The sequence below is a fragment of the Diabrotica virgifera genome, chromosome 10 (genome assembly GCF_917563875.1).
Source record: "Diabrotica virgifera virgifera chromosome 10, PGI_DIABVI_V3a".
Lineage (NCBI taxonomy): Eukaryota > Metazoa > Arthropoda > Insecta > Coleoptera > Chrysomelidae > Diabrotica > Diabrotica virgifera.
The window spans coordinates 127,136,746-127,153,185 of record NC_065452.1 but is presented as its reverse complement, the minus strand read 5'-3'; the positions used below and the strand labels follow the sequence as shown (position 1 = coordinate 127,153,185).

The window sequence follows — 16,440 nt, the reverse complement described above, 5'->3', positions numbered from 1 at the left end:
GTTTTTTTGTCTATGAGCCTCACTCCGAGCATTGATCTTTCCATCGCTCTCTGTGCCTTTACTATTTTATCCATATTGGCCTTGGTGAGTGTACACGTCTGTGAACCATACGTAAGTATAGGGAGGATACACTGATAGTAAACTCTGGTTCTCAAATATTGTTCTCTTTTAGTGTTTTTCAAAATCCAACTCAGTTTTCCAAATCCTGCCCACGCTAACCTTATTCTTCTAGTAATTTCGGCAGTTTGATTTTCTTTGTTAACTTTCATTATCTGTCCCAGGTAGATGTATTCGCTTACTGTTTCTTTCTAAATCTATGTCATTCAACGTTATTTTTGTAATGTTCAGTGTATTCGTCATTACTTTTGTTTTTTCCAAGTTCATCTTAAGACCTACTTTTTCCGAAGCTTGAAATAGTTGCGTCATCATGGTCTGTAATTCTTCGAAACTTGTAGTGAATATTACAATGTCGTCAGCATACCTCAAATGACTCAGTTTTCTTCCATTAACATTCCTTTATCTACCCAGTTAATGTCTTTGAACACGTCTTCAAGTCCCAGTGTGAACAGCTTTGGTGAAATAACGTCTCCCTGGCGAACTCCTCTGTTGATTGATATAGCTTTGGTTTTCTCATCTATTTGTATTTTCATTGTAGCTTTCTTATAAATATTATGTATGAGCATTCTGTATCGAGAATCTATCCTGCAGTTGTTCATAGCTCTCTCTATTGCCCAAAGTTCTATGGAGTCGAATGCCTTTTCATAATCAACGAAGCCAATGTATAAGTTCAAGTGATATTCATTGGCTTTCTCTATTAGCGTTCTGACTGTAAGAAGATGATCCGCTGTACTGTAGCCCTTTCGGAATCCTGCCTGCTCTACCGGTTGATAGCTATCAAGCTTCGACGATAGCTTATTAGTTATTACTCTCATAAACAGTTTGTACATTTGGGACAACAGGGAAATTGGCTTGTAGTTCTTCAGATCTCCCCTGCCTCCTTTTTTGAAGAGAATTATTGTCAAGCTTTCTTTCCAATCATCTGGGACCTCTCCTTTGTGAAGGCATTCGTTGAAAATATTTTTCAATTCTTCGAGAATAATTTCACTCCCCTCCTTTAACATTTCGGCAAGTATTCCATCTGGGCCCGGAGCCTTATTGTTCTTTAGTTGTGCCATAGCTTGTTTTATTTCGAAGCATTCTACTCGTATATTAGGGAGTACTTCTGAGTTGACATTTATTATCTTTCTCTTAAGATTTTCCTTTGCAGTGTTATCTAGGTCTTTGTTTGAGGAATATAAATCACGGTAAAATGTTTGTGTAACTTTTAGAATTGTGTTCTTTTCTCTTGTTCCTTTTCCATCTTTATCTTTTAATGAGATTATTAGAGGCTTTCCTATATTTAGTCTTAAGCATTTTAGGCCTCGGTTCTTTTATATAATTTTTTCTACCTTGTTTTCATTGTAGATCCTTAAGTCTTCCTTTACTCCCTTCTTTATTTGTTTATTCAATTCTTTGAAATCGTCGGTATTTCGCTTTCCTTCGCTTAGAAATAGGCGTCTCTTTTCCATCAACCGTTTTGTTCCAACGCTTATTTTGTCTTCTTTACTTTTCGTTTTCTTTGCCACAGTCAGGCCTGCTTTCAAGAGATTTCGTTGCATTTCTCTATTAATTGTGTTCATGTCGGTGTTTTTTTGTTGGTAGTATCCTACAAATTCTTCTCTTAAGACTTCTCTGTACTCATCTCCCTTCTGTCGGATTTTAGTTTGATCTATCTAATTACAATTATGTAGCCTGTTTCTACGGGTTTTGGTCTGTTTAAAAACAATCCTTGCTCTTAAAAGACGATGTTCGCTGTCAGTTGTGAATTCATTTAGAGCAGTTATGTCTTCAAAATGTCTTTGTTCACACATAAGAAGAATCGATCTCGTTTTTCGTCTTTTTATTGGGAGATAACCACGTCCATTTTCGGTTTGCTTGTTTTTTGAAATATGTGTTCATGGTATATAAATGTTGTTGTTCTAAGAAATTATTTCGTGTGCCATACCCATGCATCCCTATTTTAGTTTCAGTATTTTCTTCTTTTTTACCTAATTAGAACTATGGTTCTTAAAATGGTAACTGTGAGAATTTAGATTAGAATAGAACTGCTCATTGATCTTCTTGATCAGGTTGAGGTACAAAGTACCCTCAGCTTGTTGGTATAATTAAAAAATATCATCATCATGAGCATTCCTCAACCTCTTTCAACCAGTGTTGGATATAGGTCTCCTCCATATTCTTTCATTGTTCTCTATCTTGTGCCTTCTGTATCCAATTTCCCACTGTTTTTCTCAAGTCATCCATCCATCTTTTTGATGGTCTACCTCGGTGTCTTTTATCTTCTCCAGGTCTCCATTCTATGAGTCTTTTGGTCCACCTATTATCATTTAAACGTGCCACATGTCCAGCCCATCTCCATTTGGCTTGTGCGATTTTTTCTATGACATCTGTCACTTTGGTCCTCTCTCTCACTATCCTATTTGGTACCATATCTCTTCTTGGTATTCCTAACATTGCTCTTTCCATTTTTATTTGGGCTGTTCTCAATTTATTTGCAGAAGGTTTAGTCAAAGTTATGGTTTCGGAAACTATGTTATTACCGGCAGTCATTGGTTGTCGGAATGGGACGTTTCATCGCCGCCGGTTCATCGCCGCCGGTTCATCACCGCCAGTTCATCGCCAGTCCATTTCATCGCCGCCTGTTTCATCGCCATCCGTTTCATCGCCAGTTAGTGAGTTGATTTTGTATTATGGGAGTAGACACGACACGACGTTAAATTCAGTTCAAAACTTATGACAATTAAAAAGATAAAAAATATTATTATATTAATTTACTGTTCTATTTCTACTTCCCCTAAATTTGATACTAAATAGTATTAAATTTGTAGTGTTAAATGGCCTTGTAGAAATATATATGTTCAAATTTATGTAGTGTCAGGTTAGGTTAGGTTAGGTCATTTCCTAGAATTCCTAATTAATATTAAAAATAAATGTAACTGTAGAAAATTGATCGGAAATTTGGAAATAAATCAGTTAAGGCGAATTTAGACTATTCACTTTAGATGAAAACTGTGGATGATTCATCTGCAATGAAAGGTATAAACATACTCTTCATCTACATTTCATCCAAGATGCACATCCAAAGTAAACAGTGAACAAAGTAGAAGGTGTTCCTACTTTTGATGAAATGGTTGGATGATTGTTCCACAATGAACCACTAGTGTAAAGTGTAAACTTGTTTTTTTCGGTATTTTTGTCTTAAATTTATATTTTGACACCTACGTAAAATGACTTTGCAGTGGAAAGATGAACATATGCATATATTTCTAGAAATATATCGTAATCATGAGTGCCTGTGGAATAATAAATCTGAGGACTACCATAAAATATTTTTTGTGAAAATTCAAACCAGTCCCTACTAAATCAGCTACATTTATCTGGATTAAATATAGGCGACGTAAAATCAAAAATAAAAACTATAAAAAAAAACAGTAAAATCTTGTATAAAAGGTATATTAAAAAACCCTCAAAAGGGCCACATCAAAATCACATAACTAGTTTTCGACTGGTTTACCAGTCATCATCAGTGGTTACGTGCAATGTACATGCTAACCACCAAGATAGTATTTAACAAAAATATGAGGGTCAAAGCCCAGTAAAAAATTTTGTTAAATACTATCTTGGTGGTTAGCATGTACATTGCACGTAAGCACTGATGATGACTGGTAAACCAGTCGAAAACTAGTTATGTGATTTTGATGTGGCCCTTTTGAGGGTTTTTAAATATACCTTTTATACAGGATTTTACTGTTTTTTTGTATTACATGGTATATAGCCAACCACAAATGTGAATTTTTAAAAACTGTCCACACTCGCTATTATTGAGTTAGCAAAAAATAGGAAGTCAGAAAAGAGTGGAGCAGAAAGCGTTGATGTTTATACTCCTCGTTTATTGTGGTTAAAAGAGGCAAACTCCCTGATTTTTTTCTAATTTTCGACATTCTTCCAGTAATGCTTTACTTATTAATTCCACCCCAGGACTATTCGCCATTTTGAAAAGACTGTGAAATGAATTCCGTCAGTGAAAATGTAAATTGCTGACCGTTTCAGTCTACACTTTCACTATTCATCTATCATCCGCAGTGTACATGTATAGTGAATAAGTCTAAATTCGACTTTAGCGATTAATTAACTGGCGATGAATCGGCCGGCGATGAACTGGCGGCGATGAAACATCCTAGACCGTTGGTGGTAAACTTTTTTCTTCAAGCAAATCGGTAGCGATCCTAAGAGGAACACTACCGATAAAAAAATATATGGTATGTAAAATATTTACCTGATATCATGTTGGCTGATGGTGTAGGCAGTCTAAATTGAGTTTCTAGGTATTTAGGTAAAAACGTATAAAGTCCAGCTATTGGAAGTATATGTAATACACTGCTGGCAGTTCTATACATAAGAATATCATTGTGTAACAGCCTTTTTACTGTCTTTGGAAAATCTAAAACCATAAAACTACATATATAAATTCCCTACTATTAACAATAAGCATTGCACATAACAGCCATATCCATAGTTTTCTCATTTGATCTTCAGTGGCGACGCGTGACTTTTTCTAAAGTGTTACCAAAACCAGATGCAAAAAATATTATTTAAAAAAATGAAAATATGGCTAAATGTATACAGTGCACTGGTTTACCCCCCTTATTAACTCATTTATTTTTAGCACATAAGCAAAACGCTCGGACAGGTCGATTTTTAAAATAATCGTAGTATACATATAATATAGCATCAATGTTTCGAACTTTACATCTTTACTCGAAAGTACATCATGTGACACCTCATTTAAAAGCTTTTGAAATACTGATTACAAAAATGTATAATACTTTAATCCTATTTGAGAGCGTAGGCGCAAAATTTCGGTCGAATTCTGTTTACATGCATTCATTTTTTTCGAATCCTGAGAAAACTAATAAGAATTTTTTAAAAATTTAAACATAGAATGAAATATCAAACATAGTCAAGAGTCCCTGAGAACTTCTATAATGTTTATTTAAATAAGTCACAGGGGTGAAAAAAGAGCAAATTTAGTCTGTTTTTTGAATTTCAAATATATCATTCAAAAGAAACTTTTTGTTTATTCTAAGGGACTATCCGCCCTCCGTAATATTGTAGTCTTTTATTCTGCGTTTAAATTTTTCAGAAATACTTATTAGTTTTCTCAGCATTCGAAAAAAATTAATGCGTTTAAACAGAATTCAACCAAAATTTTGCGCCTACGCTCTCAAATAGGATTAAAGTATTATACATTTTTGTAATCAGTATTTCCAAAGCTTTCAAATGAGGTGTCACATGATGTACTTTCCCATTTAAAAAAATCAAATTTATGTCTGCCAACTGAAAAGGGATCGCGTAAAGTTCGAAACATTGATGCTATAATGTATAATATACTATGATTATTTGAAAAATCGACCTGTCTGAGCGTTTTGCTTATGTCCTAAAAATAAATAAGTTAATAAGGGGGGGGGGACACTTATTCCAGTGCACTGTATATAGCTTCAATAATATCATTTTGTATATCACTTGAAACTCTCGAAAAAACAGATGTTTCTAGATGTTGACAAAATTTTTTATCTTTTTTGGCAATTAATGTTAACAATTCCCTGTAATTGCCTCGATTGTCAGAGTCGTTGCCCTCAAAATGACCAAGAAACGCTAATTCTTGTTTGGCCAGAAAACATACGGTATCTATTATAAAGTGTGCTAAGGATATATTGCCTATCTTTTAACAAACTCGTTATGTTTAGCAATATTAGCTTTAAAAGCTTGTTTAAGAGAACTTTCGATTCTTGTTTTGCCAAGCTTAATCAAATTGGGTATACATCTTACATGTAGGTAACGGAGAAATTTCATGTCTCCTTTTTAAAACTTTAAAACTATTTAAATCGTGAACTTGGTCCACCCATTTTTTTTTAAGAAACCAGAAGACATGGCCAACAATACAGTATATTTTTCTTGCAACCACATAACCAAGGATTTTCACTGTACCAACTAAATTTAAAATATCGAACTACTTTTTTTTATTCCTTTTTTAAATTGTTTAAAATAGGTCTTCCATTTTCTATAATCTCATTTTGTTCTTCAAAATTATACAACGAGAATTACTTTTCAAGTAGTTGATACACGCACACTTTTTATGGGTACTGTAACCAAATCCAAATCTGGTAACAGGGCTACTGATATACGCCGTCTCTCGTTCAAAATTTTCAGACACTAGCCGGTCCGTGGCCGGTCCCGAGCGACAGCGAGGATGTAACCATTGTAACCACAAACGAATCTGACAACAAAGTATAATAAAGTACAACTGAGTCACATAAACTCGCCAATATTTTCGTGTGTCAACGAGTAGTAGTTGGCTATTTACTGAATTAGGTACTATTAACACATAATTATAATAATATATCTAACAATAAAACACTGAAAACGTTTGTTTTCTATACTTCTACAAAATTTATTATAACTAAGTGACTACAGCTGTTTCGGCAGTGTGCCTTTCTCAAGTGATATAGTTTACAATGTGTTTGCCTTTTTAAGTCTTCAACTGAAGAGGTTGAGGAGTGGGGAGCTGTTTGTCTCGAGTTGGTCATTCTTAATTATATCTGTATTTTTCAGTTTATTAATTTCCATAGATTCTAAAAAAGATAGCTTAAGGCCTTTATTTTGAATATGCAGAATTTGAAACTCTTCATTGAAAGAATGATTATGATCTAGAAGGTGAAGTGCGTATGTAGAAGTGTCTGTTTTTCTATTGTTGAATGCCCTTTTGTGTTCTGCTATCCGTTTGTAAAAAGTTCTGCCAGTTTGACCGATGTACGTTTTCGGACAGTCACCACAAGTCAGTTTGTACACACCACTCTGTAGTTGCTTTCTCTTTCGGCTTTTATTGTTCTTAATATATTTGCTTAAGTTGTTGTTAGTTCTGAAAGCTGGTGTTATTCCTTTCTTTTTTATGTATCTGGCTATTTTTGTTGTTATCTTGCCAGTATATGTGAGAGAGCAGAAGGTACTGGGTTCTTTCTGTGGTGGTGGATACACTAATTTCAGGGCTTTCTTATGGAGTTTTTGGTTTAAAATTTTGTTAACTGTTTGTTCGTTATAGCCGTTGTTTACTGCTATTTGTTTAATGATGTTTAGTTCTATCTCGAAGTTATTTTTTGTCATGGGAATTTCTGTCAGTCTATGTATCATGCTATGGTAGGCTGCTAATTTGTATTGTGTAGGATGGGATGATGAATTGTGTATAGTTGTGTCAGTATGGGTAGGTTTATGATATACGGAGAACTCATGTTTGTTATGTAGTCTGGAAATCGTTACATCTAGAAAGTTTATGGAGTTATTCTGTTCTGTTTCTATTGTAAACTCAATATTATTATGAAGTGAATTAATATATGATAGAAATTGGTCAAGTTGTCTGTTAGTTCCTGTAAAGCATACTAGTATATCATCCACGTATCTCCACCAATATAAGAACTGTTTAAATACGGGATGTTTAGAAATTGTTGTTTCAAGTTGGTTCATAAATATATCTGATAGCAATGGGCTTAGAGGATTACCCATAATAAGTCCTGCACTGTTGTTTGTATATATTTGATTATTGAATTCAAAATAGTCTTGATTTATGCAAATTTCAAGGTGTAAAATTTCAGATGCAATGATCGGATTTGTACTATTATGGTCTAAAAGATTCTTAACTAAAACAAAAGTTTCTTTAGGAGGAACACTAGGAAAAAGATTTTTTACGTCAAATGAAATTAGTCTGGAGTTGTTGGGCAATTGAAAATGTTGTATTTTATTAACTAGTTCCAGTGTATTTTTTACGGTGAATTTAGGTGAAAATTTAGTGTATTCTGTAATAATATCTGACAGTTTTTTTGAAAGTTTATATGACGGAGCTGTATAAACCTGATCACCCAATAAGACCTGTAGTTTCTTTTTATACAGCTCCGTCATATAAACTTTCAAAAAAACTGTCAGACATTATTACAGAATACACTAAATTTTCACCTAAATTCACCGTAAAAAATACACTAGAACTAGTTAATAAAATACAACATTTTCAATTGCCCAACAACTCCAGACTAATTTCATTTGACGTAAAAAATATTTTTCCTAGTGTTCCTCCTACAGAAACTTTTGTTTTAGTTAAGAATCTTTTAGACCATAATAGTACAAATCCGATCATTGCATCTGAAATTTTACACTTTCTTGAAATTTGCATAAATCAAGACTATTTTGAATTCAATAATCAAATATATACAAAAAACAGTGCAGGACTTATTATGGGTAATCCTCTAAGCCCATTGCTATCAGATATATTTATGAACCAACTTGAAACAACAATTTCTAAACATCCCGTATTTAAACAGTTCTTATATTGGTGGAGATACGTGGATGATATACTAGTATGCTTTACAGGAACTAACAGACAACTTGACCAATTTCTATCATATATTAATTCACTTCATAATAATATTGAGTTTACAATAGAAACAGAACAGAATAACTCCATAAACTTTCTAGATGTAACGATTTCCAGACTACATAACAAACATGAGTTCTCCGTATATCATAAACCTACCCATACTGACACAACTATACACAATTCATCATCCCATCCTACACAACACAAATTAGCAGCCTACCATAGCATGATACATAGACTGACAGAAATTCCCATGACAAAAAATAACTTCGAGATAGAACTAAACATCATTAAACAAATAGCAGTAAACAACGGCTATAACGAACAAACAGTTAACAAAATTTTAAACCAAAAACTCCATAAGAAAGCCCTGAAATTAGTGTATCCACCACCACAGAAAGAACCCAGTACCTTCTGCTCTCTCACATATACTGGCAAGATAACAACAAAAATAGCCAGATACACAAAAAAGAAAGGAATAACACCAGCTTTCAGAACTAACAACAACTTAAGCAAATATATTAAGAACAATAAAAGCCGAAAGAGAAAGCAACTACAGAGTGGTGTGTACAAACTAACTTGTGGTGACTGTCCGAAAACGTACATCGGTCAAACTGGCAGAACTTTTGACAAACGGATAGCAGAACACAAAAGGGCATTCAACAATAGAAAAACAGACACTTCTACATACGCACTTCACCTTCTAGATCATAATCATTCTTTCAATGAAGAGTTTCAAATTCTGCATATTCAAAATAAAGGCCTTAAGCTATCTTTTTTAGAATCTATGGAAATTAATAAACTGAAAAATACAGATATAATTCTGAATGATCAACTCGAGACAAACAGCTCCCCACTCCTCAACCTCTTCAGTTGAAGACTTAAAAAGGCAAACACATTGTAAACTATATCACTTGAGAAAGGCACTCTGCCGAAACAGCTGTACCTAGTCACTTAGTTATAATAAATTTTGTGGAAGTATAGAAAACAAACGTTTTCAGTGTTTTATTGTTAGATAAAATGAACTTCCATCAAGTAACGGTCGAATCCATCAATAATAATATATTTCTATTGGTAAAGGTAAAAATATAGGTAAATGGAATTATTTCACATAAGTCATAAAATATTTATTTGCAAGATTTTTAACTGTTACAAATGGTAAGAGTGGTTACATGGACGCTTCGCCAGTGTTGATCTTTCATATTAGATATAGTGTGCAACAATGCTTACCTTTAATACTAGGATGCTTTTTGTCACTAAAACGTAATCTATCAGTCTGTTTTGAACCTGAGAGTCGTTTGGGAAAGGCAAACATAGCAAATGATGCCAACATAAGTAGTGATGAAATCAAAACCAACCCTAAAAAATGTTACCACTGTTACCAATTTGACCTCTAAAAATCATACTAACAAGCTAAATTTAGCCGAGAATGTCAATTTTGTGACCCCAAAAAGATGCAAAAAAGGTTGCCACTCCTACCCCCGGTATTCCCCGTAACACCACTCTCATAGGAGTGGTGGAAATGCAGGCCCTGATATTCTAGTTACGGAAACTCGTCCGATTGGCGCATGACGTCAGCAACAGAGTAAAGCATAATCCCGTCTATGCGTTCGTAATACGAACGCGAATGAAATTTGAGAATAGTAAAAATGAATGAATTATGATTAGAAGAAACTAAGTGATTTTTAATAGAGGAAAATTATTAAACTATTTCCTTTCATTTAAATAGATTTTCAGTTATTTGTAAAGTTCCCAGTCTCGATTATACAGGGTGAGTCATGAGGAACTGTACATACTCCTACCTCGTATAGAGGCTCCTATGGGGAATAAGAAATGACCATTAAAAAGTGTCTGCTCCCATTGTTTAATAATATACAGGGCGAGTTTCGCATTTTGACAGAAACTTGTATTTGTCATAATTTTTGAACGGTCAGATCGATGTGTCTCTTATTTTGGCCAATCGTTACACTATTACCACCTAATCAACTAATTTATTCAAACTAGAAAAAAATCAGGTCCGGCTTTAAAAAAATTAGTTTGTTTGGGTCTTAGAAAAAATTTCACCCTGTATACGCTTTTTGAAAACTCTAATATGAATTTTACAAATTAGACAAATAGGCAATTAAAATGGCATATTTATTTTTTTCCGCACACGATTACTTAATTTTTTATAAAAAAATCAAATTTCACTATGAATTAAAAATTTGGTAAAGTGAACCATGTATTTAAAAAAAATAACTTTTATTACAAAAATTAATTTTTGTTTCACAAATAAGTAATTTATGTTACCATCCAATCAACGGATTTATTCAAACTAGAGAAAAATCAGGTCCGGATTTAAAAAATTAATTGTTCGTTTTGGTCTTAGAAAAAATTTCACCCTGTATACGCTTTTTGAAAACTCTAATATGAATTTTACAAATAAGACAAATAGGCAATTAAAATGGCATATTTATTTTTTTTCCCACACGGTTACTTAATTTTTTATTAAAAAATCAAATTTGTCAAAATCGGAATTTTAACCTAAAAATGAAAAAAAAAAATAACTCGCTACAACTCTGTTCCATTTTAATATTTTTTTTCTGAAATTTTTACAACACATACCTCTTACCATTGTGAAGACTATGAAAATTGTTGTAGACTTTCAGTCTTCTTCTTGTAAAAGTTGCAAACTTGTAAATCGCAAAAATTAGGTGGAAAAATTTAAAATTTATCAATTTGATCACGTCTATGTTAAACTATAGAGTCCAAAAGAAGTGTTATGGGAAGTTTTAGATGTAGACGTGTTATAGAAAAAAAAAAAAATGGTAAAACTTTTAATTTTAAGAAAAACGTTGTTTTTGTAAATTAATTTTTGTAAAAAAAGTTATTATTTTTTAAATCTATGCAAACACTTTGCCAAACTTTTTATGCATAGTCAAATTTGATTTTTTAATAAAAAAATAAGTAATCGTGTGGGGAAAAAATAAATATGCCATTTTAATTGCCTATTTGTCTTATTTGTAAAATTCATATTAGCGTTTTCAAAAAACGTAAACAAGGTGAAATTTTTCCTAAGACCCAAACAAACTAATTTTTTAAATCCGGGCCTGATTTTTTTCTAGTTTGAATAAATCAGTTGATTGGGTGATAACATAAATTAAATATTTGTTCTAAAAAAATTCATTTTTGTAATAAAAGGTATTTTTATTTTAATCTATGGTTCACTTTACCAAACTTTTAATTATTCATAGTCAAATTTGATTTTTTTTAAAATTAAGTAATCGTGTAGGGAAAAAATAAATATGCCATTTTAATTGCCTATTTGTCTAATTTGTAAAAATCATATTAGAGTTTTCAAAAAGCTTATACAGGGTGAAATTTTTTCTAAGACCAAAACGAACTTATTTTTTTAAAGCCGGACCTGATTTTTTTCTTGTTTGAATAAATCAGTTGATTAGTGGTAACATAAATTAAATATTTGTTCAAACAAAATTAATTTTGATAATAAAAGTTAATTTTGTTAAATCTATGGTTCACTTTACCAAACTTTTAATTCATAATCAAATTTGATTTTTTTATAAAAAATTAAGCAATCGTGTGCGGAAAAAAATAAATATGTTATTTTAATTGCCTATTTGTCCAATTTGTAAAATTCATATTAGAGTTTTCAAAAAGCTTATACAGGGTGAAATTTTTTCTAAGACCAAAACGAACTAATTTTTTTAAAGCCGGACCTGATTTTTTTCTAGTTTGAATAAATCAGTTGATTAGGTGGCAATAGTGTAACGATTGACCAAAATAAGAGACACATCGATCTGACCGTTAAAAAATTATGACGAATAAAAATTTCTGTCAAAATGCGAAACTCGCCCTGTATATTATTAAACAATGGGAGCAGACACTTTTTAATGGTCATTTGTTATTCCCCATAGGGGCCTCTATACGAGGTAGGAGTATGTACAGTTCCTCATGACTCACCCTGTATTGGGATCCGGAAAATAAAAAGATTTATATAATCGATATCTAATAAAATTAATATATTTAGTTAGTTGGCAAAAATTGATTATTGGCCTACACATTAGAAAATATAATCTTTATCAAGGGGAAGAGAAACCCCAAAAATTGAAACCATAAATTTAATGGATTGTTAAAATAACAAAATGTTTACTTTTTAAATAATATATTTCATCAGATTTTTCATGCCATGCACTTTATTAAAATTTTGTGATTGTGAAATAGACGTACATACAGCAACTATGTACCAGTTTTTATAATTTTTCTTTTACGCAATGTCAGGTTGTTAAGAGACTTGTTTAATTCTTTAATTCGGAAGGACATCCGAGACCTAAAAAATAACTTCTTCGCTTTATTAGAACAGTCTACAGTTACACTTTTGGATATAAGGTTTTCTAAATAATTTTTAGTTATTAATATGGAATCACCATTTGTGGAACGAAAAATTGCCTCAAGTTGCTCGTTGCTCAATATATGACAAAAAAGTGTCTGGTGGTTTATATAAACCACCCTGACTCAAATGATCAACCCACGTGCACGTTGAAAAATCTTCGGATTGAATACCGCAGTCCTTCAATTATTTATGGCAGATATAGCCAGCCAAATTCTCCAAACCATCATACTCGAGGTCACTAAGGTTTTTTCATTCTGACTCTCATTGAAAACTTCAACATCCACAACTGCTTCGTTCTTAGAATCCAGCCTTTGGATCAATTGTCCAGAAATTGGTAAATCTGGAGTGTCGTCTGTTTCCACGTTCGAAAATTCGTTCCTTTATCTTTCCTATCCGTATATAACTTTTATAAAACATAAAAATAAAGCTTTTTGTAAACACTTTAATGGGTTCTCCCCCGAAAAAGCTTAATTTTTTGGTAATATCGCGTTGAAATATTTGATTTGAAATTTGAAGGATAAGAGCGTCTTTTGCATGAGCTACAAATTTGCTTTTACTGGTTCTATAGACTAAGAATATACCATTTTTTCGTTTTTTTATATGCTACATGTTTTCTAAGAATACTTTTTTGATAAAATACTTTTTGAGTATTTGCGAAGAATCGCCTGAAAACGTGTTTTTTTTGCTGAAAAGTAAACATTTTTAGTCGCAAATGACTCCAGTACTACTGAATTAACCTAGTACCTAAGTTAAAAAACTCTATAGAACAAAAGTTGATTAAAGTTAGTCAGTTTATCTGTTTCCGGACTTATTTTAAACGTGTATTTTTTCACCCCCGAGAAGGAGTGACTTTCACTCCTCAAGTGAAAGTAACCAACGGCATAAGTTCAACTTATTCAATAAGTGGAGGATGAGTAGCACCTATATCCAAATTTTCATGCAATTAGGAGTTGACCCTGAAAATATACGGTATCTTTTTATCCTTTAAATTTTAATAATTAAAAAAAATGTACTTTTTTGTAATGTATTTTTAAAACAAGCAATCATTTAAACAATTTTGAAACAATTTGTATCAGTTAGGAATATAATAATTACATTTTTGTTTTGTAGTAAGTGTTTCTTAAGAATATTAATGTATAGTTTTAAAATATTGTATTGCAAATTATCATTATAAAATGGTTATTATTTGTGAACTATCCTTTTTCTTTTTTCACACTCTTATGTATGTATCAAAACTAAGGGACTTTCTGAAAGGTAAATATAAATAGTTAAAGTTAAAGAGGGGGGCGGCTTAATTGGAATTGCACGCGGGCGGCCAAACTGTTAGCGGCCGCTCTGGTCAGATCCACATCTAAAAACTGCACAACGCATGTTTAACGAAAATATTCACAACGTTATATATAAATATCACAACCTTCAAATTCAAAATATTTAAAGAAAACCACGGTAGACGTTGAAGACACGAAAGAATGCGATACTTAAAAGTTACATAAAGAATTCGAGATAACTCTGTTGTTGTCGTCATTGACTCCGCCCACTATGCGCATTATCTTATCTTCTGTGTCTTTATATCGTGGTGGAAATGGAAAACATCGAGTTACTGGGAATCTGTACGCTGTAGAAAAATATTTCAAACAAGAAATGTAGCTGAGATTATTTTGAACAAATATGTTTATTAGCACTTTTTGTGTAGAATGAACCGTTCTCTCAGAAACAACCCTTGAAGAGACCGGCGATTTTAAATGTCAGTGACGCGAGCGAAAATTTTTTTTTAAATAAAATTCGTATGAAAACCATGTCAACGCAAATGGAGAACTCATGGCTAATCTCTGTTCTTTTAACGAACTGAGAATCAATAATACATTTTTCGACCATAAGCTTCAGTATAAATATACGTTTGAAAACTCCAGGGGGCACAAATCTATGATTGACTTTATAGTCACTAATAGAAAAATCCACCCAAAGCAGATTCTAGACATTCGAACTTTAAACTCAGCAGACGCAGGGAGTGAACACAAACTAGTCCTAGCAAAAATAAGAATGAAAATAACACCAAAACATTTTCTACAGGAAATCACCGAGGAAAAATTCAATGTAGAATCACTGTGGAACGATTCCACAAGAGAAATGTACCAAAAGAGGCTAGCACAGAAGATACAGCTGAAACAAATAGACGACATCGAAGATATAAACGCGAGTTGGGAGAAAATTAAAAACAACATTGAAGAGGCAGCAACAGAAGCTCTAGGAAAACGCAAAGTCATACTGAACAAACGAAACAACAACAATACACCATGGTTCAGAAAAGAAATAAAAGAGAAATGTAAAGAGAAGCGAGAGGCCTACATGAAGTATAAAACATCAAACACTCCAGAATCCAGAGACACCTATAGAAGAATCTGAAATGAAACAAAGCAATTGGTAAGAAGAACAAAAAATGAACACTGGGAACAGTTTACAAAAAGGATGGAAAACGACTTCTACGGAACACAAAAACAAATATGGAGATTCGAAAGAAACCAACGGAAAGAAATGGCAGAATTGAAGGAATACAATAACATACAAGCAAACGAATGGGAAAGATACTTGACGGAACTGTTTAAAGGAAAGGAAAATAATAATCAAAACAATAACCTACCTGAGTTAAGACACGAAATAGAAATCAGTTTTCAGGAAGTAGAGATAGCCATAAATTCACTCAACAACAGAAAGTCACCAGGACCAGACGGAATAACCAACGAGCTTCTAAAATACGGAGGAGACAGTATAACTCTAGAGATGACAAAACTTATACAAAAACTAATATTGCCCTGCAAGATACCAGATACATGGAGAAACAGCATAATGACACCAATGCTCAAGAAAGGAGACAAAGAAGACCCAACAATTATAGAGGTATAAATCTACTGAACACCGCACTTAAGATAACCACAAAAGTCCTAACCAACAAAACCAATAAACTAACAACTTTATCAGATGAACAACAAGGATTCAGATCCGGAAGATCCTGCGTAGACGCCGTATTTGTACTGAGACAAATCACAGAAAAGGCCATTGAGTACAATAAACCAGCATATCTATGTTTTATAGACCTGACAAAGGCTTTTGATCGCATCCAAGTTGAAGACGTCTTACATTTACTGTATAGAAGAAACATACCAATCAATATTATACAAACCATCGAAAAAATCTATTTTCATAATCGAATACAGGTAAAGATAAATGGAAAACTAACGCAGTTTATTATAAACCAGTATAATACCAGTATACTACCAGTATCAAGCGGCGTCAGACAAGGTGACTCATTAAGCCCACTGCTCTTTAATATAATAATGGACGAAATAATAGAAGCATTACGTAAAGGGGCCTTTAGACGGGCTAGTTTTTAAAGCTATATGTTGCCGGCAATATATATTCGGTATGTTGCTGGCAATATTGCAGCATCTAATGGAAATATCGCCGTAGGGCCGAGCCATGTGGCCGTAATATTGCTGGTATTTGAACACTATTGCAGTTAGTGGCTGATGCG

At 32.8% G+C, this 16,440-nt stretch overlaps 1 protein-coding gene across 2 annotated transcripts in view; it reads right to left on the bottom strand.

Annotated features, from left to right (window-relative positions):
* Positions 1–16,440, bottom strand: part of LOC126893164 (solute carrier organic anion transporter family member 74D) — an 86,951-nt gene that overhangs the window by 28,145 nt on the left and 42,366 nt on the right. For both annotated transcript variants that reach the window (XM_050663115.1, XM_050663116.1), the window contains 2 exons: positions 9,752–9,880; positions 4,376–4,540 (listed from right to left, as the gene is read on the bottom strand). In XM_050663115.1, coding sequence (XP_050519072.1) covers positions 4,376–4,540; positions 9,752–9,880 — 294 coding nt within the window. The remainder of the gene's footprint in view (positions 1–4,375; positions 4,541–9,751; positions 9,881–16,440) is intronic.